Source organism: Colossoma macropomum, unplaced genomic scaffold, assembly GCF_904425465.1.
Source record: "Colossoma macropomum unplaced genomic scaffold, Colossoma_macropomum, whole genome shotgun sequence".
NCBI classification, from domain to species: domain Eukaryota; kingdom Metazoa; phylum Chordata; class Actinopteri; order Characiformes; family Serrasalmidae; genus Colossoma; species Colossoma macropomum.
In genome coordinates this window covers 1723627-1751319 of record NW_023494803.1, presented here as the reverse complement: position 1 = coordinate 1751319, position 27693 = coordinate 1723627, and the positions used below count along the sequence as shown (strand labels likewise).

Here is a 27693-nt window from a genome sequence, read left to right as displayed (position 1 = left end):
AAATTAGCTGTTATAGACTTGAATGTGGAAATTTCAGTTAAATCTCCCCACCTCATTTACACAATTCCATACCATTTTAGTCCCCATCATGTCCAAACCTTACACCTTTTTTGGTAACCTTTAAAACCCAAACACGTATGATGTCTGACTCAGACCAGACTGTTCCCTCCTTACAGGGCCCTCTTACACAACTCTCCATATACGTACAAAAGTGGACCTCAGCAACAAAATACATTTCCTTCTTTACGAGCCCCCAAAGAAATGCTGATTATATATATTCAATAAGTTTATAGTTTAGAAACACAGTGTGTTCAAGTACTTTAAACACCATCCCTCTATTTGCCATAGCCTGTATGTTGATGCCATGATTAAATTGTTTGGGCACTGTACACACTGAACGCACCCTTGGCTAGTTGGGTGTGTTTTTTTTTTTTCTCGTCAAATTTACTGCAAGCTGTAGCCAAATGGATTTTTTCCCCTCTCTTTTTCAACCATCTCAGGTCCTTTGTGATAAATCTCTTCTGTCCCCCTCCCTTTCTCCGTGCCTTTGAAGCATTTCTTATGAAATGCAAACGAACGTTACTTAGAAGATCGCGCACATTGCTAAGCCAGGATATCAAGGGCTGCCTAATTTTAATTTTGTAATTCAATGCCAAGTTGATTATAATAAACCGCCCCGTCCCCGTTATTTTTCATGCCTGCTTACAAGACCTGCTTCTTTGTTTGTCGCTCCCACAGGTATTTCTCAGAAATTAGATTTGATTATGGCAATTTATTACCTCCGCCGCGTTTGAGGCCAGCAGCGGCTTCATAAGGGCAAAATTTATCAAGTGGCCCAAGTACTCTGTGTACACAATACACTTTGAAATGTTGATGCATGAGAATATTACGTCCAGGAGCATTACTGATAGAGTGAGCACCGCCTGGCTGCATAGCAACACGTCCCATTTCATGCATACACAACCGAGCAGGCACGTATTCAATCACACACACAGAACCAGTTATGAGTTAGCTAACAACATACACACCAGTTTTTCACCTAGCATTATGGTACATTTAGAGCACAGTGCTATGAACCACTGTAAACAGTGGGTGTTTTTCTACGGCACAAAGTACTGAAACCTTTGGCACCAGGAAACTGGAACTGTGCATTTTCCATTGGCCGTCAGTCCACTATGGGTCCAGTCTTTTGGCTTATGATACCAGCAGGGCGTTTTGGTACATTGTTTGGCCATGAGTATGTGGACACCCCTAATTATTGAGTTCAGATTTTTCAGCCACACCCACACAAATCAGCCTTGCTGATTTTATTGTGAAATGGAACTGTCTAGGAGCAACAACAGCTCAGCCATGAAGCAGTAGAGCACAGAGCCGGGTCACAGAGTGCTGAAGCACGTAGCGCATAAAAATCCACCATCACTCACTATGAAGTTCCAAACCGCCTCTGGAAGCAACCTCAGTGCAAGAACTATGCATTAGGAGCTTTATGAAACGGGTTTCTATGGCCAAGCAGCTGCACATAAGTCTAAGATCACTATACACAATGCCAAGCGTCGGCTGGAGTGGTGTAAAGTGCCGCCACTGGACTCTGGAGCAGTGGAAACGTGTTCTCTGGAGTGATGCATAACCATCTGTAGTCTGACTGATGAATCTATGTTTTGTGGATGCCAGGAAAACACCACCCACCGGAATGCATAGTGCCAACAGTACAGTGTGGTGGAGGAGGGATGATGGGCTGGGCTGTTTTTCAGGGTTTGGGCCCTTTAGTCCCAGTGAAGGGTGATGTTAATGCTACAGCTCACAAAGATGTTTTAGACTATTGTACACTTCTAACTTTGTGGCAGCACTTTAAGGAGGTCCCATCCTGTTCCAGCACTGCTGATTTCTGCTCCATAAAGACATGGTTTGATGAGTTTGGTGTCTTCTCGTACAACATCAGTGCCTGACATCACAAATGCTCTTTTGACTGAATGGACACAGAATTTCACACACTCAGAATAGCCTTCCCAGAGGAGTGGAAGTGGAGGAGCTGCAAAGAGGGGCAACTTCATGTTAACACTCGTGACTTTGGAACGGAATGTCTAAAAGCTTGCATAAGTGCAATGGGTAGGTGTCCACATACTTTTGGCCATATAGTGTATTTAAGGGTGCTCACCTTCACCTCTCTTAGGTAACATATGCAGCTGAAGCCAATCACAATTTAGCAAATTCTTTACTCTTCCAAGTGAGGATGAAGTCACCAAGCACTATTGCATCACCAGTAAACTAGAAACTAAACTAAACTAATAAACTAGAATGTTATTTTTTGTAAAAATAATCTTTGTAAAGAAATGTATTACTTTGTAAAGAGTTTACTAAGCTGACAAAGCTTTGCTAAATTAGCTGTTATAGACTTATATGCAGAAATTTAAATTAAATCTTCATAACGGTTATTATGACAGTTCCAGCTGTTTGTTAAGCAGGTGAAAAATGAGTTTCATTGGTTCCTGTTTGGGTCTGTTCTTGTTTTTGAATGTGCAAAATATGAACTAATGTAATATATCGTATTATATGATAAAATGTTGTATATAGTTTTTTTTTTTTTAATTACACTGGTTGGAAATGCGGTACCCTTTACATTGCATGTATTACATTACATTACACTTCAGAATGAATGCACCAATAGAAATGGCCCAGAATTACTAATTACTACTAATAAAATCCTGTTACAATAACATACGTATAAAGCTATGAACCTAATTTCTCTATAAAGTTACTGTTTCTGAGATATAAAGTTTTATTATGATAGTGGTGATATGCTTATATTTATAAATGCACTAAATTCTTCTTTGTTTGCTCATTGCTGCTCAAAATCCGGCTCCTACTGGGCTCGACAGCCGCTCTCCTAATATCCCAAGACTAAGAATACAATAACAAATTGGAGCGATTCAGCTTTATTGTTATCGGGGTATTCATCTGTGTCACATTGCGCACTTAACATAATGTCGTAACGAGGTTTAACTGTGGGCAGGGAACAATATATTAATATCTAAATTCATTAAAGTGGACCTCAGCAGAGGAACTGAAAGCAGCGACTGAGTGTGGAGTCCCCAGCACTTATACAGGCGCTCTACTCACGCAATGCCCTTAGGCTCTGCTCAGCAACATTAGGAATAGATTACCTGTCAGGAATATGTATGGCATATTCAAATAAGTCCTGCGCATATTTTAAAAACTTGATATGATTTGAATCCACATAGACCACTTTTTTTTTTTCTTCCGGAGTTCCAAATGAGCAGTAATTCTTTTTCGGCCACACAGTTATTTTTACCTTTCCTTTTTTTCTCCGCCGCCTTTCTTGGGCCATTTTAATTTATTTATTTTTCCTTTAGTGAAATTAAGTGTTATGCCTGAGGTGGGTCATTCATCATTGGGTAAGGGCCTCACTTAATGATGTCATTTCCCTGTGTACGTTTTTTTTTTATTCCACATGCAGTAGTTCACTTTTTTTATTTGTTTATTTTGCCATCTATTTTTGTGGTTTTGGGTCATGAGCACACAAAGTAGGTAGAAAGCTTTGACTAATTTATAGTTTTGAGTTGTAAAAGATGATAGACTTTTAGCTTTTTTAGATAACAGTGTGTCACTGCGAGGTGAAAAACAGATGTAATAGAGAAGCGGTTCTTGGTGCTGAGGCTGGATCCACAAAGCTTTCCTAAGACGCGGGTCACAGCAAGTCGAACTATGACGGATGATCGGCTTCTGTCAGGTCTCGGCTGTCTGTCATCTCCAGTGAAAATTTGCACAGACCACAAGGACTACAGCTGACGGTCGACACACTCGTACTTAATGCACCTGCGCGAAAGGGAACGTCTCTCTATAGCAGGAGTTAGCGATAGTCTGACACTAAAGGTGCAGCATACAAAATAGTAAAGACTGTATCGTTTGAATGCATTAAATGCTTTAGATGTCAGTGTTTAAGCTAAATCTAGAGTGGAAAAAAGAAAGTAAACCACCTTTAGCCTGATGCATGTTCATAGTTATATAACAAAAAGTAAAAAATATCATGAAATTAGTGAGAATCACTAAAAATAAAACGTTATTTGTCATTAAATATTTACGTCTGAAAAGCAGAAATAGTTAGAATACCCATTCCTAGTGCTGAAGCTTTGCTGCTCTCACTAGTGTTGAAAAATAGCGTTTGTATCTTTCTTGCCTTCATTTCGCTCCTTGTTTGCTGTCTCTCCCAGTCGACCACCAGCACTGATTCAACATGGTCAGTCAGCCAAAAAAGTGCTGACTGGAACTGACTATAGCCAGTGATGCTGCACACTCTGCACTGACTACGAACGACAGTTGACAACGACGCTCACCGATGGCCTGAGGGCGTCCGACGGCCAACCTCCAAAGAATCTTAAGACAACCTCTAAGAAGTTTATAGATACAATTTTTTCAAGAATACACAAGTTTTACAAGAATACAAGTTTTCTAAAGTGTGAAATTAAGAAAAAAAGCACATTCAATTTTAGGACACCTTTGTGAATCTAGCCACTTCAGTGGAGGATGTGTGCAGTCATACTTGTGTATTTCAGATATTTAACAATGGCTTTGAATGTGGCTCAGCCAATCAAATTTTAGAATGGAAACTATCTGGTTTTAATCTAGAGTTTTAAATATAACAAAAAAGAGGAAAAATGCTGAAATTTCTGACTTTTCCAGAACAAGATAACGTTCCTGGACACTTTTTTTAGTGGCTAATAATACAGCTAATAATCATAATGTTGGTGCACGTGCAGTGCTGCAAAAATCAGTGACCACCTTTTATTAATTTCTTTTTAAGTGAAAATGGCCAGTAAGTACAAATATTTATTTTTCTGCATTATGAAAATAGCAGAAAACATATCACTGCTGTCGGAAGAAAACCTTATATCACCATTTTTGTTGTTTTTCAGTTTTTGACATAATTTGAAAACGCCTGTTTCTCTTTACATTGTGTGTAAATTTCATGATGAATGGACCAAAAGAAACAGGAGGAAATGAGTGGAAAAAGTCTGGTTCCATTGACTTACATTATAAGTAAAGTAGGTTTTTTCTTTTTCCTGTAAAGTTACCATTTTGGTTATGCAAGGTTTGCTTCCGACAACAGCGACATACTAAAATAAAACATAAAATGAAGGCCTCCACAGTTAATTATAATATAAAAAATTCATTTGTCCACCATTTGCCTTTATTATTCTTTTTGTGAAACACCTGCGGGTTTTTTCAGATCTGAAACAAGAATGGATGAAAAGTGAATAACTTGTACTTAAAGGCCATTTTGACTGGAAATTAAATCAATTTAAAGTGGTGTCTGACTTCTGCACAGTGCTGTATGTTAGCAAATATGTAGACGTGCACAGTCCAGGATTACTCCTCAGGACCAGGACATGGAGCCACCCTAGTAGACCAAACTGTATCACTGATCTTTAAAGTAACTCCTCCTCTTCTGTTTGCAGGCCTTTCTTGTGACCGCTGCAACTACGGTTTCAAGTTCCTCAGTACCACAAACCCAGATGGCTGCGAACCCTGCGGCTGCAACCCAGACGGCTCACTCCACCAGTTCTGCAACCCCTTCACTGGTCAGTGTGAGTGCAGGGACGGCATTCAGGGCCTCTTCTGCGACACTTGTGCCCCGGGCACCTATGGCCTGAAGGCCGGTGGACTCTGCCTTCCCTGCGACTGTAGCCCTGCCGGCTCTGTTCCAGGCTCCACCTGTGACCCTTTGACGGGTCAGTGCGTGTGCAGGCCGGAAGTGGAGGGCCGGCGCTGCGACTCATGCCGGGACGGCTACCATAGCCTGGGTGGAGACGGCTCCCTGGGCTGCTTGCCGTGCCGATGTGAGCCCAGAGGTACGCTGGAGGAGTCGTTCACGTGTGATAAGCTGACGGGCCAGTGTCGGTGCAAAAACGGCACAGAGGGGCGTCGCTGTAATCGCTGTTCCCCTCATATGTACTGGCTAGCCTCCGCTAATTCTACGCATGGGTGCCAGCCGTGCAGCTGTGACCTGGGCACTGTTGCTGGAACTGTGTGTGACCCTGACAGCGGGCAGTGTGTGTGCCTGCCCACCCGTTACGGACGAGACTGTGGCACCTGTAAGCCAGGTAAGAGGTTCTGTTCCGTCTGAATCCACAAGGTGAGCAATGTGGGAAAAATATAAACACGTCTTCATGATGCACAATACGTATCATGATTAGTTTTTCATGGAGTTTGTGAACAAGTTAAAACAAAACAGCAGTGACCAATTTAAAAATTATGTACGTACAGTATATAAGTACAGTAAGTATTCCAGTGATTTCTATTTTTATTCACCGTAATATAGTGCAGAAATTAAAATCAAATGAGTTGTTAAAAAAATAAGACAGTGGCATAATGAGCTAACCAGTCAGCTCCTTAATTTGATGCAGTTTTAACCTCTTTAACTCCTTGGAACAACCGCTTGTTCCGAAACGCACTTTGTCATATTCTTCATAACTTTCATATTTCATAAGCTACATTCTAAAGGTGGGGGTCGTATGAGAGCTGTAATTGTCTTCTTTCCAGTCAAATAGATGGTGATGTCATTTTAAAACTTTATAATAAAAGAAGCTGAACTCACAATTGTTTTTTCTACTGAAAGTCGACCCGTTTTTCCACAAATCTGAGCTACAAACTGGATCTCAGATGGCGTCTCTTCAGTGATCTGCTCTGTAAAAATTATTTTTATTAAAAAAATACAAAGAGCGTCTAAGATTTTTGGCTTTCAGCAGTAAATTGTAAGCATATAGCAATATGTTTTATGATCATAACACATTTTCTGTTAATTTGAGGGGAACGTCTACAAAAAAACCCAAATTTACATTTATTTCATGCAGTTACTGAATAATTTGTAAATTCAGATGGAAAAACTGAAATATACCCACAAGCATAAGAGGTTAATTTGACAGCACACTGTTTTTTTTAGGCTTTCACCTACAATTTGTTCAGGAAAGCATAATAAACAGTAATAAACAGTTCTGTGCAAATGTTTTAGACACCTGTAAAAATGAGAAAATTATTTATCTGGACAAAAACTTCTTTTCATTTCTTAGAAACGTGAATATTAGAATAAATACTGTTATAATTAATACAATAGGTGGTGGTTTTTACGAATGTCAGTGTGCTCATTTAACCATTTCCACACCTCTCCTCAAGGAAGCCCAATGTTAACTGTAGTTGGTTTGGCTAGTCAGTGCTTGATTATATTGGATTATATGCTCGTTTTCAGAAAAGTTGTTTTGATTAACTTCATTGTAACCACAACATTAAAATCATTTAAAACCTCATTTATTTTTCACAATAGAAGGCATTCTGTGTGTGGAAGCCTGCAGCATGGCTTTATCTGTTTAGCAATCATATCTGGTAAAACAGCACAAAAATGCTGCTGCAGGATGTTCTGAGCAGAAAACATATCGCTGATGTCAGAAGAAAACGTTGTATCTCCATTTTTGTTGTTTTCCCATTTTTGACATAATTTGAAATGCCTGTTGCTCTTTACATTGTGTGTAAATTTAATGATGAATGGACCCAAAGAAACGACCCGAAACTACTCTGAAAAAAGTCTGGTTCCATTGACTTACATTAAAAGTAAAGATGTTTTTTCCTTCTCCTGTAAAGTTACCATTTTGGAGATACGAGGTTTTCTTCCGACAGCAGTGATATGTTAAAAAAAACATAAAATGGAGGCCTCAAACAGTTAATTATAATATAAAAGAATTCATTTGTTGTCTTTATTATTGTTTTTGTGAGACAGAAACACCTGTGGATTTTTTCAGATCTGAAACAACAGTGGAGGTCAGAAATATCTCCTGAAAAATTAATAATTTGTCGGCCATTTAGACTGGAAATTACATAAATTTAAATGAGGCGACATATTTAGGATGATGCAAGACATAAACTACACATTAAGAGAAAACACTGTGAAAGAAATTAAAAAGAAAACAAAGATTATGGGACAGTTATGATTATATTTCTGCGTTCTGCAGCTGCAGACAAATGTTTGCTAACATTTAAATTGTTCAACATCTCTGGTAATTGCGTCTCATGAATCTGTTGGCGATTCACAATACATAGTGCCATAATTTATCACGATAGTGTGCTTCCCTGATCACTATTGAGGGATGCTGCTAAAATTAAAACCTCACTCAAAAATGCTGACATTGCCAACAAGGAATGAAATCCAGTATGAACCATTTGCATGTTGCACTGTGGACCCTTTAGCTTTCATCCTCAAGTACAAACATGAAGAATTTCTTTTTGTACTGTGTGTGTGTGTGTGTGTGTGTGTGTGTGTGAGTGTGTGTGTGTGAGTCTGTGAGTGTGTGTGTGTGTGTGTGTGCTTGCATACTCATTACTTTAAGAGTTGTTGATCATGCCAGTGCATTCATTGCTGCCATTGTTTACCAGAGCACAAAGCCATTGTGTTAGCTACTTTCTGTGTTTTTGTCTCTATGTTGTCCTCAGGAGTCGCATATGTTTTGGCTGTCAGTGACGTCTATGGTATATTGTTAGCATGGCTAATAGGTCCGTCCTCACAGAGCCAATTTCACCAGTAGCATTTGAAAACCTTCTGCCATTAAGAATGAGCAGAACCTCCAGGGGTGGGAAGTTTGCACATCAGCATGGTTGAGTGGGTCGTACTGCCGAGGCTAAGGTGTACAGCCAGCAGCTAAGGCGGTCAATCTCTCCGTGGCCAGCTGTAGCAGCTGGCTCCATTGTTTTGAAAATGGAGATTAACCATCCTGAAACCCTCGCTGTTTACTGTAAAAACCAACCAAGCGCTTTTTGAGGCCAAGTACAGTGTTCCAGTTCTCAGTGCTCACTGCTCACTCACTCATCTTCAGCAGTTTGTAAGACTGATGAAAAGTCAGTGTCGCCCTTTGTCGCACGAAACCTTCCAACGTCCTCATCTTTTGAGACTGTATTCAAGATAGATAAAAAAAAAAACACACTGCATACCAGCTGTTTCTGAGTCCACTACAGAATCATGTCTGTTTTTAATGCAGTGCTGTCTGAGGGCCCAAAGATCACGGCCAGCAAATACTGGTTTTCAGCCTTGACCCTTACATACAGAGATTTCTCCAGATTCTCTGAATCTTTTAATGATATTATGTACTTTAGATGATGAAAAGCAAAAATTCTTTGCTGTTTTATGTTGAAACATTATTCTTGAATTGTTGCACTATTTGATGGTGCAGTCTTTCACAGAGTGGTGAACCCCTCCTCATCTTTACTTCTGAAAGACTCCGCCTCTCTGAGATGCTCTTTTATACCCAGTGATGTTACTGACCTGTTGCCAAACAACCACCAGGTGTTTCTTTTAGCATTACACAACTTTACCAGCCTTTTGTTTCCCCGTCCCAACTTTTTTTGGAACGTGTTGTTGGCATCAAATTCAAAATGGGCAAATATTTTTCAATAAACAATAAAATTTCAGTTTTAACATTTGATATGTTGTCTTTGTACTATTTTCAATAAAATATAGGGTTTAAATTATCTGCACATCATTGCATTTTGTTTTTATTTACATTTTGCACAGCGTCCCAACATTTTTGAAAATGGGGTTGTAAATGAACTTTACAGAATGTTAGCAAAAATCCACTGAACCAGGCGAGTAATTGTCGTGCATAATGAGCATCACAGTTTGAGTTAACAGTATCGATCCTAACTAAAAGTGCAGTCTAAGGAAGTTTCCCTCTGCTCAGGATTGCTAGCTATAAACGAGTGGTCTGGCTAGTTAACCTTTTGGGCAAGATCCCCTATTTAGCTTTTAATGCAGCTTGCTATGAATGAATATTACTAAGAATAATTATTTATCAGTGATGCTTTTGCATTACTTTTAATTTCAGTCATGTTTTATTAAAAAGCTAAATAAATAAACATCATTTATGCAATACTACCACTAGTACTACTAGTAATAAGTAATCGGTATAATAAATACTTACAATACTTGTAATAATAATTGTAAACAGTAATAAAACAACAAAAACAATAACACTATTCGATAGTCGCTAGTTATTTGGATCTAGGCAAGTTGAAAACGACAACAATCCTAGCAGTGTGATGTTTCACGTGCATGCAGTATAAATATATTTTCAAATTAAGAACATGCTCTATATTTGGATATTTTGACAAAAATTGAGTTGTACGCTATAATTTCTCAGTTGGTTGACTGAGTTTTGCCAGCGTTCTGTAAAGCTTCAGCACATTTGTGGGTTTATCATGGACGGGTCAGCTGAGGTATTTATATAGAGCTCGAAAAGAGCAACATAAGCACCAGCATCCAGCAGCAGGCCTAGAACATCAAGGTACCACAGTACCGCATGCACATGTGGAACCCCACCGCAGTAACCAGACAAGGATGTACGGCCGCTCGCTCCCCGCCCACACCACCTGATGAAATAGTGTGGGGTGTACCCAGCTCGGCGCTGAGCCTCACGGTCCGGGCCGGCACATAAAGCATGTGCACCGAGAGTGGTGCTGGCAGGAGAAAATTGAAAGCGCAGGGAGAGAGAGGGAGATCCATCTGGGAAGGCTGATGACTGTTTCGGCGGGGTCCCTCCCCCTCCCCGGCTCTGCGTCGCATGACCCCCTTCGCTCGTATTTCACCCAAGGAGGGTGGGGGGGGAGGCCGTGATTGAAACATCTCAAACTCTGCGCCCCTCCCAGTCTGAATGATGTCCTTGAGATTCCACTCTTCCCTTCTCCTCATGGAAGGGGAAAAGGATGTGCACACTTTCGTTAAGGATACGATGCTAATGGAGCATAGACACTTGAGATGTGTCCAGTTAATGTGATGTCATGCTGACTAGTGGCACCTGTTTTTGTTGTTGACCACGGTAGCATTTCTTCACTGAACTTCCCCTTTAATATGCTACTGAAGCCGTCTCTGTGGTCAGCCTTTAATTCCTTTGTTTCCTTTTATTCCATTGTCACAGGTTATTTCCATTCTGAGGAAGGCCACAGTGAGTGTGAGGCCTGTGACTGTCACCCGGTGGGAGCGGTGGGGCAGGTGTGTGTTGCAGACACGGGCCAGTGTGAGTGCTCTCACTCATCACTAGCTGGCCGCAGGTGTGACCGATGCCAGGATCTCTACTATGGTTTTAACCCAGTCACTGGCAGGTTAGTAGGTCACTCTCTGAAATCCACCGACTCCTACAAAGTCTATGGCGTTTGTATTCTGATAATCGAAAATACCAGCCTGAGATTAGACTATGAGATTAGTCGTGTGCGAAGATTTGGGTACCCGGGTCGACGCATTGTTGATTGGAGTAAAAATAAGTTCACGTATTCTATACAGAGCACACACTTCTGTACATTTAAATGTGCAATTTAATGTTTATTTGTTAAATTTAACATATTGAGGGGCAAACAACTAAAATATGATAGGTGCAAAAGTTATGACACATTTTATATTTTAGGTATGTATGTCTGTAGAAGTCAGCAAATAAATAGAAATGATCCACTGTAATTTGCAGAAAAGTGCCATATTTAAGTGTGTTCTCTGTAGAGGATGTGTTATTTTATTATTATATTTTAGTATAATAATATCAACAAAACATATTATTTGACCAGGGTTTAAAATGTTGCATATGACTGTATATTTGTGAATATACAAATATGTATGTTTTCTGTACATTTATTTTGAGGAAGGCTCATTGTGATTGATTAGTTCGCTTATAATCAGTTCATTTATATTTGAACAGTTCATATGTAACTGAATGCTTTTCAGCTTCTACTGGGCCAAAAAAAATTGCACGTTTCTGTAGCAGTGTATAAGAATAGTGTTAATAGTTCCTTAAACCAAACTAAATACTATTTGGAATGTCAAGTCTGTAAGAAAGTCCAAACACGTCCCCATTTGAATAGTGGAGCTGGAAGAATTCCATTCAGAAGAGGGCGCTCTCACTGGTTTCCTCGTTGATAAAACGACAAAGATGTTTGAGTTGCATGTCTTTTAATACCACTTTTTTAGGGGTACAACAGCACGTTGCAATAAAACCACCCCAAACCTATATTTCGGTTTGCAGAAAACTTTGTGTTTTTTAAAGGAGCAATTTGTTAGCATGCCAACCAACGAGCCCCAGCCCAACCTGCCTCATAATTCCACTTTGTAACTCAAGGGGTGATAGTAAATCACTGTAGCATTCAGTCCAACATGGGAGGATGAAGTAGTACGCCCACTCCTGACATGAAAACATGTTTGGCAACAAAGAAAAGAAGTGACATAATTAGAAGGAAAACAAGAATTAACATTGCTGTTGCTTTTCACTGCTGGAGACGGTTCTTGTTAGGTAGAGGGATGATAGATGAATGCTGAACTTGCAACATTTCTTCTAGACTGGTAAGAAAACATGGGACGAGTGAAGAGACAGCAGGAGGGACTATTGGAGTATGAATTTGACAGGTTGTGACATCTTACATATTGCTGCTCCTTTAAGTACCAAAACATTTGGTTTGAAAAAAATTAAATAGATGCTAGAAGACTAGAGTAAAGCTAGACGCTGCTCCTCTGGCACAAACCAGCTGGCCTCTCCTGTACACCTACTATATCAGTGATCAGATCTGCACCAGACTTGGTATCTGAGTTTAGTGTTTCTTCAGGTTTAAAAATAGATTGAGAATAGTATTTTCACCAAAAAAAACAAAAAAAAAAACAGTGAATGAAAATAAATATTAGCCTCCCAGTTACTTGTGTGTATCTCATCCAAGCTAGATGGTATGTGAACTCAGCCAGGCGGCCTTCTTCGCCTATTTAACAACAGAGAAAACACTGTTTTATCAGGCTTATTTTTTATTTAGGCTTTAATTGGACTGTGTTTGTTATTTTAACCCTGATGGTGTTTTATGCTCAGATTTCCAAGTTCAGGCTGTATTACTGTAATAGAACTGCAGGTGGCCATCAGCTTAGCAGTCTCTATACAGTGAACTTTTTTTCTCACACCAGTCTGTTTGTTAAAGAAGCCACCAAATATCATTGCTTAATCTGCAGGTTTTCTGCCAATACTATTAAATCCACAGGGCCGCAGTATCAGCTGATATTATCAGCTGTGTAACATATAGGCTGGACCCTAGTGTTTAAAGTGTGTGAAGTCATGCTTATATGAATCTGAAACATGGATGAAAACACCAGCACTGCCCAGACCTCCCCCTCTGCCTGCATGGTACCTGGTGAATGAGGCTTATGTAGAAGACCATGCCTATCCACTTACAGTTTTATGGTGATTTGAGCCAGTTAGCAGCTCGATGGCCCGCAGGTCCAGGCTGTGTTCGCGAAAGGTCAGATTAGCCATTAAAGTAACCTGCCTCTAAATGAGCATGCGTTTTAATGCTCTCAGTGCACTTGATTTGTCGGATACATCAGTTAGGCGGTAAATACATCATGCATTAGCCGTCCTTAACGATATACACCCCAGCAACTCGCCAGCCGGAGCATATGGCCTATGATAAAGACGCAAACCTTGGCATTCTCAGGAGCCAGTGGACTAGAAAATAATTTTTCATGTTGTGGCTTATATTCTGCATCTTTTTTATTTTTTTGCTGTTCTTGGGTTTTTGAGACTTGAGAGCTCATGAGCGTGTTTGGACGGGAGTCTCATTGAATGACCTTCCAGAAAGCTCCAAGGAGATATTTAACTGCTAGCCATGCTGAGCAAAGCAGAGAAAACAGTGGGAGCCAACATAAGCAGCTCTCACATTAACCATCATTTACCTTTTAAACACTTTCCAAAGTAAAAACCAGGATGTTTGGAGGCGCAGCAGGTAGACGGAATATTAATTGTCGGCTAGCGAGTTTCGAGTGGCGGGAATGTGTGTTTTTCCAGTGCATCAACAAAAAGGCCTACCGGACATCACAAATTGTTAATCCATACGTGTCATGACGGATCGCCGTGCACACACTCCGTTCGGCCTGCGCTCATTTGCTAGTAAGGATGAAAAATGAACTATTTAAAGCGATTACAGGGGAAGCTTGAACAGCATCAGGAGATTCCACACAATAAAGATTTCTTTATATAAATATTACAAACTCATTTACCCCAACTCCCCCGAAATCAATAAAGCTATGCATCTTATTTTGTTGATATTATATTGCTCTGTCCAATGCGGTCCGTCTAATGGGGGGTAGTTAAAAGGCCACAATATGGTTATGGAATATTTCCCATCACAGCAGATGACATAAGCCTGGCTACACAGAACGTGGCGCGTGGTTAATCGTTTAACCTTGGAGGGAAAAACGCGGTTTTATTTTTCAGAGGAGAGGGCGATATCCATTTCTGCTCACAAACTGCGGAATGTGATTTACCTGTTTATTCTAGTCGCCATTCAGGCATGTGTAGACTTCTTCCCCAGCAAACTTTTGGCAGGCCAAATCCATTTTCGACAGCTGCTCCAGGCCTGTGTTGATGCACTTTAGGGTCACGTTATTTAGAACCACTAGATATCAGTAGCCCTGTGCCGGTAACAGAGTTGTCTTATTCAGGTAACTGCGTAGAAAATAACCGGGTCTCTGCCGACTGTGTATGCCTAATTATAATAAAGTAATACTAATATAACAACAACACTTATTCATCCCCATTGAAAGGGATGGTAAGCAAACATGGAGCTTGTAAGTTGAAGCTTAATTTTTGTGAAATAAAACAACAAAATAAAGTGCTGTTTGAAAAAAGCTATGGTTGTAATTTTTTTAGTTTGGCCACAGAATTGTAAACGAATGTCCTCTAAATCAGGCTGCTTAGCCTGATGCCTTCTCCTCTGAAGCCATTTGGCCTGAAGCTGTCTGATGCTGTGGTCTGAGGGCAGGTTTATTTATTCATTTATTTACAGGCAAGATGTCTGCTTACATGTTTCTACAGCATCTGCTTTTCTAGAACAAGTTATGTTTGGTCCAACAGATGTGGTGTTTAAAAGTTCAGTTATGTTTACATGTGGGAATACTGGTGTTTTGCTGTGGTTTGCATGAACTAAATTAATAAATTGAAGATTTTTGGCAGATAAATGAAGAATGCACCACCTAAATAGCAGTGCCCAGTGTTATGTACAGCATCAGCAAACAGTATTTACATGTTCACTGCTCTGTATTTATGTCTTATGGCCAGTTTTACTAAATCATGGAGAAGTTGCGTGTCTCCTTGTGAAGAGTCAAGGTCGAACCACATCGGGATACGGTTGCTTGGCCCCCAAAATGCCACCCCCAGATGACAGGACAAATTTGCGGCTCATTAAGAGTCTCGGGCTTTTCTCAGCTGCGTGTGAGGGTGTCAGGCGCATGGCCCCAACGTCACCCGCTGCCGGCCCCGCCGGGGTCACACCCCTTCCACACCCCTCCTCCTAACTGTCTGTGGGCATCTGTGAATGGCTCCATTTAGTGGCGGTGTGTGTCTCCGCACACACACACAGCTTGTCAGCCGATGTGTGATCCTGCTCATCCAGGCCGCTGCCAGCGACTGCCTGTGAATTCGCAGCTTTTCCAGTGTGTAAATAAATCTGGACTTGTTACTTTTGGTTAATTACCCGATTTCATGTCCTCCGCAGACGTCGACAATGTCAAACGGAGTGATGCTGGGTGTGTAGGCGAGGTGATCGCTCGGGTGTCTGTATGAGATCTTCCTTGTGTCTAGGTGCGAGCACTGCGGCTGCGATCCAGTGGGCGGTTTCAATGGCTCCTGCCTGGCCGAGACGGGCCAGTGCCTGTGCAAGCTGTTTGTGACGGGTGACAAGTGCGACTCGTGTGTGGAAGGGGCTAGCCACATGGACCCTGCCAATCACCTGGGCTGCAGCAAAGGTCAGAACACACATGCAATTTTAATATAGTATCTGTTAAAAAGAATGTCTCTAATGCGCATATCCACGAAACACCGCACTGATTTAGCCATATGTCAGTACAGAATGCCATACTGGTCAGTAAATGAGGGACTGGGTAGAGAAGGAGGAAATCCAGGTGATGACACGGCAATACATTTTGAAGAGGTATCCAGTAGTTTCATGATTAGTCACATTGTATAATAGGTGGGTTAACTCGCCACTGACTTTTCCAAAATACAGATTCAGAGACATCTCTTTGTATTCCCATCTAAGCATGTTAGTTTTCTAAACTGGTGGTTCTGAGCCTGTTTTGTCTGTGACCTCCTCCTCAACTCATCCTGAAATATCATAGGGGACTTCTGCTTCTGGTACATTGGCTCAGCAGTGTACATCCAGCATTACTAGTTGGTAATATCAGTCGTAGTGGCTACCAAACACACTGACATTATTGGCCATAAATAAATCAAAAAACATCTTTGCAATCACCTGACAGCTTTTTTCACAACTCAGATTTTCAGAATTATTACATTTTTTTACATTTTCTGCATAGGCCAACATTTAAGATGTATACAGAGTCATTCAGGGTGGTTTAATGTGAAATGGTGCATTGTAGAAAATTTTCTTGACAGTGGTGATGATGGCAACCAGGGGTCACCATGTCTACAGTGCAAATCAGGGCATTTTACTTACCATCCATTTTTAGATTTCAAAAATATGTTTTATGCGAAAACCTAATTTTAAAACTATTACTACACAAAGTCACAGGCATCAGGCAACATATTCAGAACCATTTTATGCAATAGCTTTCTGTGAGGTAGCTTTTAGAGGACTTCAAAGCTTCAGAGGTTCCTATCACCACCACTGTGAACCATTCTAACTCAGTTTCTCTAGAATGGGGCGTTTCACATCAAACCACTCTGAATGGCTTCTGTGAAATCCCCCTTCAAATTATGGAACCATGTTGGGAAATGTGTGGAGAAGAAAAATCCAACCACTGTAAGTGGTCTGAGGACAGCATTGGAATCATGAGAGGACGCAAAAGTGGTGTGAAGCGGTCATCAAGGCTAAATGAGGACCTACAAACCCTGCTAAACACATTTTTAATGTTTACATCCATTTTTAGTATCAGTGATCATTGCAAAAACAATGTTTGAGCAATTATTTTTTAGACTTCCATTATTTCTGTTCCGCTGTATCTCACTGACCCTTTTCTTTCATCTCACTTGCTTCTTTTATGTCCCATTGCTTTCTTTTCAGGCATGCAGTAACTCTGCTAGTAAAATGCATCACATCTTTACCACCAGGAGCCCTGTTTATGGCTCTGTTTACACTTACAGCGTTACATGTTTACCACTAGAGCTCTGACATGTTCTCTACCATGCCTTTTATATTCTAGTGTATAAGTTGTCTGTAGGGGGGGAATGCCAGGCTTAATTACCACACCAACAAATCTGTTTTATTAATTTAGCACATTTAACAAGCCCCACACCCCAAGACCATGCACTTTTGTTTTCCATTTGTTAATAATAATGCATTCGTTTTATTTGCCAGCAGTGAGATCTTCAGCCTTGTTGTTTTCCTTTGGCCAATTATGTTGATTTTTCCATCATGACCTTAGAGGAAGTTAACCATCTGTATCTCTTTTTCCTCCTGCTCCCGGTGCTGCTCAGAGCCTAGGCAGCAGCCTCCTCCGCTGGGTACCGTGCTCAGTGCCAGTGCCATAAAGCTGACCTGGAACGCCCCGGACTCCCCCAACAGCAATGCCCTCACCTACACCCTGCTCCGCGATTCAGAGCCCATCCATAGCAGCCCCAGCCTGCATCCTTTTGGTAGTCCAGGCACATGTACACACACGTTCAGATTAGACTTAGGCTTCTTATTGCTTATAGATAGTTATGAATGTAATACATGGAGCATATTCATGACCTATCAAGGCATAAACCTGACTGTCTTTTAGGATTGTTGCAGTGTCATAGAGGTTTCCTACAGTTGGCTTTTCTAGTATAGCAATTTAAATGCATTTCTATCTGTGCGTTAATGCATAGTTCTTTAAACCAGTGGTTCTTTTAGCTGTGAATGTGATGTACAAAAGGTATTTTGCACCTGAGGACTTCACAAAAGTTCAAGGAAATGTTCAAAAGATAAATAAACTAATGAAAAGGCTGTTAAAGGTTAAATTAAATGCATGTACGAGTGTTGATGATAATAATTCCAAATGGTCCTGGGTGTTGAATGAAGTGACATTTACATAATTCATAGAATTTTTGCTCCCAGTGCAGACCATTGCTTCAACATGTCACAAGTTTTCACCATTTGTGTTTTTAATATGTTTAAACATATATCACAATCACAGTATCTACCGTTATCATTGTAATATGGTATTTCGTCCATATGATGCAGTCTGTATGTGCATACTGAGCTGTAAACCACTATATAACTAATCTAACTTCCCTTTCATGTTACTCTCTCATACAGGAACAGTGCTGTTCATAGACTCGAGTCTGTCTCCGTACACTCTCTACACTTACCAGCTCATCACCAGCAACGTCCACGGCAACACCAGCAGCTCCAGCATCAGCCTGCGCACTCTGGCCTCTGTCCCTGACTCAGACGAGCTCCAGCTGAGCCTGGTGGGCCGCCCGGGACCCACCAGCGCCTCCTTCAACTGGACCGAGCCGCTGAACGCCTCTGGCCCCGTGGAGCTCTACACCCTGACGTCTGTAGAGGAGCAAACCGGAGAGGAGCACGTCCACTATGAGGGCCTGGAGTCGGAAGTAACTGTAGACGAGCTGCAGCCCTTCACCCGCTACATCTTCAGCCTCCAAGCCTGCACCAACGGCGGCTGTGCCTACAGCAACAACGTCACTCTGATCACGGCCCAGATCTCACCCCAGCAGCAGCCCGCACCACACATGACCACTCTCAGTTCCACCCAGATGCGAGTGGACTGGGAGCCGCCAGCCCTGCCAAATGGTAAAGGAGACGTTTGGGCCATGTTAGTTGATACTGTATGTCAGCGATGGGGACCTGATTCAGAGAAACAACTTCAAATAAGAAGGGTTTTATTATAATATAATAACCTTGAATCTGGTTGACATAAGCAAAATTCCCCATGCAATAAATGTGGTATGTATAATAAACTGGCATAATGTGAATTTTATAAGATATCTAAAAGAAAAACAAAAAAAACCTCGAAAAATTCCCCAAGAGATTGGGTAGACTATTGTTTGGATAATTTGCTAACTTGCCAGATGGCATGATTGGAAGAGACTGACAGCGCGGATGAACTGTGGTGTGAGAAACTAGTGAATCTTTAGCCCTCCAATCGAACTTTGAAGTGAACGGAGGACCCCCAATATTAGCAAACATGTTTGATATTTACAGCTCAGAGCGTACACAGTCCTGTGGTGTGAGACGGTCAGAGATTTACTCAACTAATTGTTCAAATAACAGCCAATCAGAGAGTCGTATTAACAGCGGAGCAGAGACAGAGGAGCCGCGTGCTAAACACAGGCAGATAAGAGCCGATATGTTTGTGTTCAATCCAGATCTGGGAGTTTGAGTTCTTATTCGTAGCCCAAACTCATAATGTGTGTTACTCTCTCTCTTTGCCCTGTTGCCCAGAGCGCCTCACGACACAAAGGCAAGAAATTCTGTGACACACTGACGTTAAGTTTGTGATGCTCTGCGTTTTAAAATCTCTTACGATTTTAAAATTCATGTAGTACATACCCCCAGCCCTAGAGACTCGAGACTTGACTCAGTCTCGCACCTCAGAGACTTGAGACTTGACTGACTCACACCTCTAAACTCAAGATTTGACTTAGACTCACACCTTAAAAAAAATTGACTCTTGTCTCAGACTCGCTCCTCAAAAACTTTCTCATCAGAAACTTGATTCATGACCTGGACTCGCACCTCAAGGACTTGAGACTTGACTCGGACTCGCACCTCAGAGACTTGAGACTTGACTCGGACTCGCACCTCAGAGACTTGAGACTTCACTCGGACTCACACATTAAAAGCTTGGGTCTTGACCTGGATTCACACCTTAAAGACTTCAGACTTGACTCAGACTCACACCTCAAAGAGTCAAGACTTGACTTAGACACACACCTCAAACACTCTAGTCCTGATTTGGACTCGCACCTCAAGAACCTGAGACTTAACTCTGGCTCACACCTCAAAGCCTCAAGATTAGATTCAGACTCATGTGTCAGAGACTTGACTTGGACTTGCACCTCAAAGATTTGAGACTTGACTTGGACTCACACCTCAAAGATTTGAGGCTTGACTTGGACTCACACCTCAAAGATTTGAGGCTTGACTTGGACTCACACCTCAAAGATTTGAGACTTGACTTGGACTCACACCTCAAAGATTTGAGGCTTGACTTGGACTCGTACCTCAAAGATTTGAGACTTGACTTGGACTCACACCTCAAAGATTTGAGACTTAGACTTGTACCTCAAAGATTTGAGACTTGACTTGGACTCACACCTCAAAGATTTGAGACTTGGACTCGTACCTCAAAGATTTGAGGCTTGACTTGGACTCATACATCACAGAACCAACACTTGACTTGGACTCACTGCACATGGAGTCAAGACTTGACTTGGACTTGCATAAAGGGACTTATGAATATGTCTTTTGTATGTTGAAGAATGTAATCTTACTGTTCGGATTACTTGATGGCACTTCAGAGCAAACACACAGAGCCGGAGATGAACCCAGAAAAGTATTCTTCATTAGGTAGAGCACATTACACATAGAGATCCCCTGTATGGACCTTTACCCAACGTACTGATGCAGTCCTTTTTCAAAGTATGCCATGACAGAAGTACTTACAGATTTTTCTAATGAGGCGGTCGCTGTGCTTCGTGATATCACAAAACGCGATATACAGTAGAGCTGGAAAAAGCTCCTTCTTCCTCCTGCTCTTTTAGCAGACTTCAGCCTCATCATTACAATAATGAGAAATACCATTACAGAAATGCTATTTGATCTCTGCCTGACTGAAAATTAATTCCTGGTGAACTTTAATCTACAACCAAGAGGCTTGATTAAGGCTCAGCCCGTTCTCCATTTTGCGGTATAAACCGATGGCCCCGCGCATCAGAGAGAGGCATTCACATTTTAAGGCATTTGATTGCCGCATACAATTATGCATTGTGCCTTGCGCCATTGAAAGTGCGGCAAAATAGCCTCCTGTATATCAATGACTTTTAATGCCAGTTATCATGCTTTTTCACAAATTAGCTCATTAACATGGGCCATTATAAAGTACCCTCGGAGGATTCTGCCAGCGAATCTCTTCTCCGTTTAATTGTGTCTATCTGATTTCTCCTTTTCTCGTTTTTTTTCCTTTCCTCTGTCATTTTGTGCTGCAGCTGTAATTGCATGTTGTCAGTGGCTGGCCTTACATCTCAATATCCTCCGCCTTCCGCTAAGGCGTATCGGGGAGATTATGGAAATTGTTTTGTTGTTATTATATACATACAATTATATATGCTGTCCTATGCAGATCTGATAGTTTGCTTTCTTTTATGCTGATGTAGGAGTAGAATGCCTTCCAAATATCTTTATTTCAGTTATTGTGAGAGAAACGGGGAAAAATCATCTAAAATCAGTATGAAATGGTAACAACTTTACTGTCCTCCTCTTTTCTCTTCCCAGGTATCATCATCAGGTATGAGCTCTTTATGCAAGCACTCAATGAGTCGCTGGATAACGTTACCAGTCTCAGCTCAGAGCACAGGGTTTTCCTCAGCAGCGGGTGGCTGAACCCACGGCAGCCGATGGGCTCGGCCAATGAGAACGCCCTGACTCCGCCAGAGAGCAGCGTGGTGTTGTCTGATTTGGAGCCGTTTACTGTCTACCGCTTCAGGGTGCTCACTGTTAACATGGCAGGCAGCACCACGTCAGAGTGGACCACGGGCCGTACTGGAGAGGGAGGTTAGTTTCACGCCCCAACAGCATAAACCTTCCCTAAAAAGAAAAGACTCCACTTGCCTTAGACAGAAAGTAAAGCCAGACAGACCCTGTGTGATTTTAGAAATCTTGTTCTTTGGTGACTCACTCTGTACGTTTGAATCGCCCCTCGTGTTCGGCAAAACCCTGCGATTTATGTGCTCACACTGTACGGAAACACTCGGTCAGACTGACCTGACGCGACATGGGTGCTCACACTGCTCGTGAAACGCAGCACCTAAAGACGCTCTGTCTACAATAAAGCTGTTTCATTCTAAACACGCTGCGCCTCCGATGTCCTGATCAAAACACTGGCTGTATCTCAAATGGCTCCCTGCTCCCTACAGAGTGCACCACATATTAAAATAGTGGCTCCTGCACCCATAAAGTGCATCGCATGCCTAATAAATAGCCTTCTGATATTCAGCCGTGTCCACAGTTCCATACTGGACAAACAGTGCACTATTTTGGCGTAGAAGCCAGAACTTAGTGCACTACATAGGAAGGAGGGACCGTCTGAGATTCAGCCACTGACAAACCGCTACACCAGCTTTGCCAAATTGTGCCACACTGGGCACTGAAGCTGAAGAGCAGGCGGTCTGCAGAACAGGCAGCTCTACGAAGACAAACACACTGTATTTATTTATACCTCACAATTCAACTCAGTCAGACGGAGCAAAGTCAGCATGTACAGATGCTGTTGCCGCAAATGTGGACTTCTATGCTTTTGTGTAGGAGCGGTGGTGGTGACTGTGTGAGGTTTTGGGTGCGACTTTGAGAAATCGGTTCGTGAGTTGGCTCAGACTGTGAGACAAGTGACCAAAATTTCTGACGTCATAAGTCCAACCGATTGTCCGACTGCTCAATCTGTGCTCGTTTGGGCAGTTAATCGGGCGTTGCTTCCCTTCTCACGCTGCACGGCAAACAACGGCCGATGAAGCTGCACAGTGTGCGCCCGGCTTCAGTCTGTATATATTATTGTTTTTATCAATATAATATTGGAACTGCAGATGATAATTACAACCAATTTAATGGTCTATTTCATGTAGTCACTAGTAGTGGGCATTTCCATTCATTATATTTAGCAAAGTCATAACTCCTTAGCTACACATAGAAGATTGTCAGTTCAATTCCTGATCCAGGTCCCAATGTCCCTGTGCACGATGTAGCTCTTAAAGTAGTGCTATATGAATCTGAATAACGATTGTTGATATTTGAACTCAACAGAAAAACAAACACTCCTTCCTTCAGTGCTCCTTCAGAAGCTCCAGCCCCCAAACTCATGGACGCGCGCTATCGAGGCCAACACGCTTTTTTAGATCTTTGTGACCATAAAACCCTTCGCGAATGTTGTAGACAAATACGATGATATAACATTAGATCGAACTACATCACAGCAAGTAATGTAACTAATGTTAGCGAGGTTATAGCTTAGCAAACCGTTGCTACAGTTGCTGCTGTGAATCTAATCACTTGATAGCACAAACATTCGCAAACAGGACAAAACAATACTGAGCTACTGGTTCTGTGAAAAAGCAAAAATGAGTTAATGTTACCCAACTGTCACGCGGGAGCGACCTCCTCATCCGTTTTCATGCATTTCAATTCTCAATGAAGCTGATTTTTATTTTTATCTTATTTTTTACTTTTAGTATTATATATATTGTCTACAAAGTAACAAGTAACAAACTGTAAAAACCTTGTTAAGTAATTAAGGTTAATTACTTACTTGTTAATTCTCTTCTTGTTACTTCTTGTCTTTTATTGAGTGCCTTGCTCTCCCTTTGCTGTTGTAGCACTGAGAATTTCCCTGTTGTGGAACTAATAAAGGATTATCTTATCTTTTCTTATCTTAAGTTAGGTTCTTTTTCGCCAGATTCTTGTTCGAAAAGCTGCAGCAGCAGCTTCTTGTTAGAATTTTCCCGTTCCACCTTAAAAGGTGCAGCAGCCAGATGACAATCTAGCGCCTCAGCTTCTTGTTGGAATTTTCCTGTTCCACCTTAAATTGTGAATGCGCTCTGTGTAGGCGGTCATTGTTTGGGTAGGGCAAACACAGCGTGGGGAGGGCCGACGTTTTCTCAGGGCAGGACTAACATGCACACACGGCCAGACCAGCTATGAAAACAAACAACAGAGAGGCTAAGATTATCTCACACGGGGAGGGCGTGTCTCCATTCTCTGCTCAGGACGCCTTTAGTCTGCTATGTCTTTGCATAGAAAATAGTTGTTTGCTGCTGTATTAATGACTAAAATGTCATATGTATCACCTTTAAGGCAACATTCTGCTGGTGTCACAGTCAACACGTTCATAGTCTGGCTGTTTGAAACATCCATAGTTCCACCCTCAAGCCCTGCTACCTCCTCCAGTAGCCCTCTCATTCAAACACGGTGTCTCATTGATGCTGCTGTTAAAAAGTTATTTCCAGTTATTACAATGCTGTGGATTTGTTTATCATATTGTTGACTTTAGAAAGTCATTGAATTATTGAAAGTAATAAATACACTCTGATGAAGCTTATTTTGCTCATGTGGCTGTAACAAAATGATGGACTTTTTAAATGAAAAAAATCTTTCTTTAGGGTCAAATTTGAGCAAGCAAAAGAAATGTGATTAACTAACAAAACATTAAAAAAACAACCTCTATGACAATGTTACATTCATGCTTCTCTGAAGATCTAGAAGCCCTTCAGGTCTCATATCGCTGCTTTCGGAAGAAAACCTTACCTCCATTTTTGCTGTTTTTCAGTTTTTGACACAATTTGAAAGTGCATGTTGTTCTTTACATTGTGTGTAAATTTCATGATGAATGAACCAATAGAAACGGCCCAAAAATCCTGGTTCCATTGTCTTACATTAAAAGTAAAGTGTGTTTTTTCCTTTTCCTGTAAAGTTACCATTTTGAAGATACGAGGTTTTCTTCCGACAGCAGTGATATATGGATTATTATCTGAATTTGTTTTGTTTTGCATGTCTAGCCTTTATTTTTGTATTTAGTGATCTAGGTATCTTCTGATGAGCCGAGTCACTTCTTTGTCACAGCCCATGAACTGCTTTCATTCTCTTGACCTTTATTACAGCAGCTTTTTGTGCTTCTTATGGCAAAATGCAGTTTCTCTAGAAGAACAGAATCCACATTCACTCTGTGAAAGTGTCAGCTTTGTGTATCTGCCTGCAGTTTCAGTTTGGCTTCTTGGAGAATTGATTTTCAGTTGCTGCTTATTAAGGAGGACAGCAGTGGGTGGCTAATACTGCAGAGGTAGCATGACAGCTTCCAGCAAAGAAGCCGATGATTACCATAAACATGCTAGGAGTTACTACGTTTCTCACCAAAATCTCAGTGAACAAGACTTAGAATGGTAACGAAGGAGGAGATGGTTTCATGTTCCTGTCAACTTAGCTTTTGTTTTGACAAAAAAAAAAACAACAACTTTTTCATATTTGCGTTGTGTCATTCTCTTGACAAGACTATCTGGAGTTTTTATACCATACTAGCTGTGGATTGTGTTAAGAGCAGAGCTCTAACGGCTGATTTTGGCATGTGGGAGCGTAAATGTACACTGTCCCTTTATAGAGGATGCACAAAAAAAGGAAAATAGTGTAAAACAAAATAATAAAGTAACTGAAAATAATTATGTATAAAAGAAAAGATTATGACAATAGTAATAATAATAATGAAATGGGACAAAAAGAAATTGTAGGACATAAAATAATACAAAAAATAAAATGAGCAAAATAAAATATAGGAATCTAAGGTAAAAAAGATTTTTTTATGTTTTAATCTACTTTTTCAAGCTGCTAACTGAAGATGCTTGTCATATGTCTCGTGGGAGTTTAGAAAGTCTCACTAGTCCATCAGTGGCGTTAAAAACAATTAAAAAATACCTCTTATGCTCGTGGGTATATTTCGGTTTTTCCATCTGAATTTACACGCCTAAATCTGAATTTACACGCCTAAATCTGAATTTACATGCCTAAATCTGAATTTACACGCCTAAATCGTAAGGCAAATTATTCAGTAACTGCATTAAATAAATGTAAAGTTTAGTTGTTTTTTGTTGTTTAACAGAACATGTGTTTTATGATCACACATATTGCTATATGCTTACAATTTACTGCTGAAAGCCAAAAATCTTAGACGCTCTTTGTATTATTTTATAAAAATAATTTTTACAGAGCAGATCACTGAGGAGACGCCATCTGTTTATAGTTTATAGCTCAGATTTGTGGAAAAATGAGTCGAAAAAAAAAAATTGTGAGTTCAGCTTCTTTTATTATAAGGGTTTAAAATTACATCACCCATCTATTTGACTGGAAAGAAGACAGTTACAGCTCTCATACGACCCCCACCTTTAGAATGTACCTTATGAAATATGAAAGTTATGAAGTAAAGAATATGACAAAGTGCATTTTGGAGCCACCGGTGGTTCCACAGAGTTAAAGAGGTTAATTTGTATTGTATATTGAACTGGAAGCCAGTGAAGTGCTGCCAGTACTTGAATTGAAATGAAAATGTTTTGTAAAGCTCCGATTAGTTTTCTAAAACCTTTGCAGTTGAACTTATTGTTGTGCAGTCATTCTAAATATGATTTTTACTCTCCCAGGTAGCGTCAGGTTTACAGATATGGAGATGGATGGCAGATTAAAGGAAGAACCTAAATAAATGAGTGGAGAAACATACCGTGTGCAGGTGCTTCCAGATGTTGGTACTGCACGAGACAATTAAGTAGCTAACATCTTATATGTGGCATGTATAAAAATGCTGAGCAGGCCCAGCTGACCTTGACTTTGGTCACGATGGCAAGAGGAAAAGATCTAAGTGCTTTGAAACGGGGTTCATTACTGGCGTGGATGGCAAAGACTGCTCAACCGGCTAGTGTTTCAATAGGAACAGTGACTAGAGTGACAACTACATTTAGGTCTATGAAAAAGACTTCAGTAAATAGGTCTAGAAAAAGGGATGGGTTACTGACTGGCCCAGTGCCCCGGGGCCTCTGTCTGTCATGCACCTCAGAGGGCCTCGGATCACAGGACCCAAGCCAGCTCAACACAGTCTACTGCAGAAAAATAAACCTTGAATTTGTACAAATGACTAAATAAGTAAAATAAGTGAATGACTTTAGGGCCCTGAGCCCATACTTTGCTCACTAAACACTGGGGCCCCTGAGTCCATCAACAGCCCTTGAAACTCAGCCCTTTGTTTACCTGTGTACAGTGGTTTCGTTTATACATCTTTGATCTGATTCTGATCACATTCTCATGACGCTTGTCTTTTATTTTGGCACTCATTTGCAATAAACAGGGATTGATTCAGGACATTGTTATATGACGCAGTGAATGGGGCAGTGATGTACGATATGATACAACCTTTTATTGTTGTTAGATGTCTCTGAAATTGCATCATAGAAGCTCTATTATGTAAAAAAAAAAAAAAAAATCTCTTCGTGAGCGTTTGTCACTATGTACCTGTTTGTCTCTTCACTCCATAGTACCTGAGTACATGGGCCCTCCTCAGGTGTCTCCAGTGTCTTCGTCTGCACTCCTAGTGAGCTGGGAGACGCCACGGGATCGAGACGTCCGGGGCAGAGTGACCGAATACAGGGTCAGCCTTCACCAAGAGCAAACCACCAACCCATATGCCCCTCCCGTAGTCACACAGGTATCGTATGACCAGCTTTCATGCCAAGCTAGCACCAGAGCGTCTGTCATAACAATGAAGCATAAAATCACTTGTATGTAGAGCTGATTTATCCATGCTACTGTAGGCCATTTGATAATTGTGTAAATATAGTAAAAATAAAGGCAAAGAATATTAATTACAGTACGGAGCAAAAGTCAGAGACCACACTTCATTTATTTTAAATAATTTCCAGTCAAAACTGGCACTAAGTT

The 27693-nt window shown here is 41.0% G+C and overlaps 1 protein-coding gene across 1 annotated transcript in view; it reads left to right on the top strand.

Annotated features, from left to right (window-relative positions):
* The window catches only part of ush2a (Usher syndrome 2A (autosomal recessive, mild)), a 399698-nt gene that overhangs the window by 60352 nt on the left and 311653 nt on the right, over positions 1 to 27693 (top strand). The window contains exons 12-18 of the mRNA XM_036594065.1: positions 5475 to 6119; positions 10971 to 11154; positions 15651 to 15814; positions 17505 to 17663; positions 18310 to 18807; positions 21511 to 21789; positions 27291 to 27460. Of these exons, the coding sequence (XP_036449958.1) occupies positions 5475 to 6119; positions 10971 to 11154; positions 15651 to 15814; positions 17505 to 17663; positions 18310 to 18807; positions 21511 to 21789; positions 27291 to 27460 (2099 nt within the window). The remainder of the gene's footprint in view (positions 1 to 5474; positions 6120 to 10970; positions 11155 to 15650; positions 15815 to 17504; positions 17664 to 18309; positions 18808 to 21510; positions 21790 to 27290; positions 27461 to 27693) is intronic.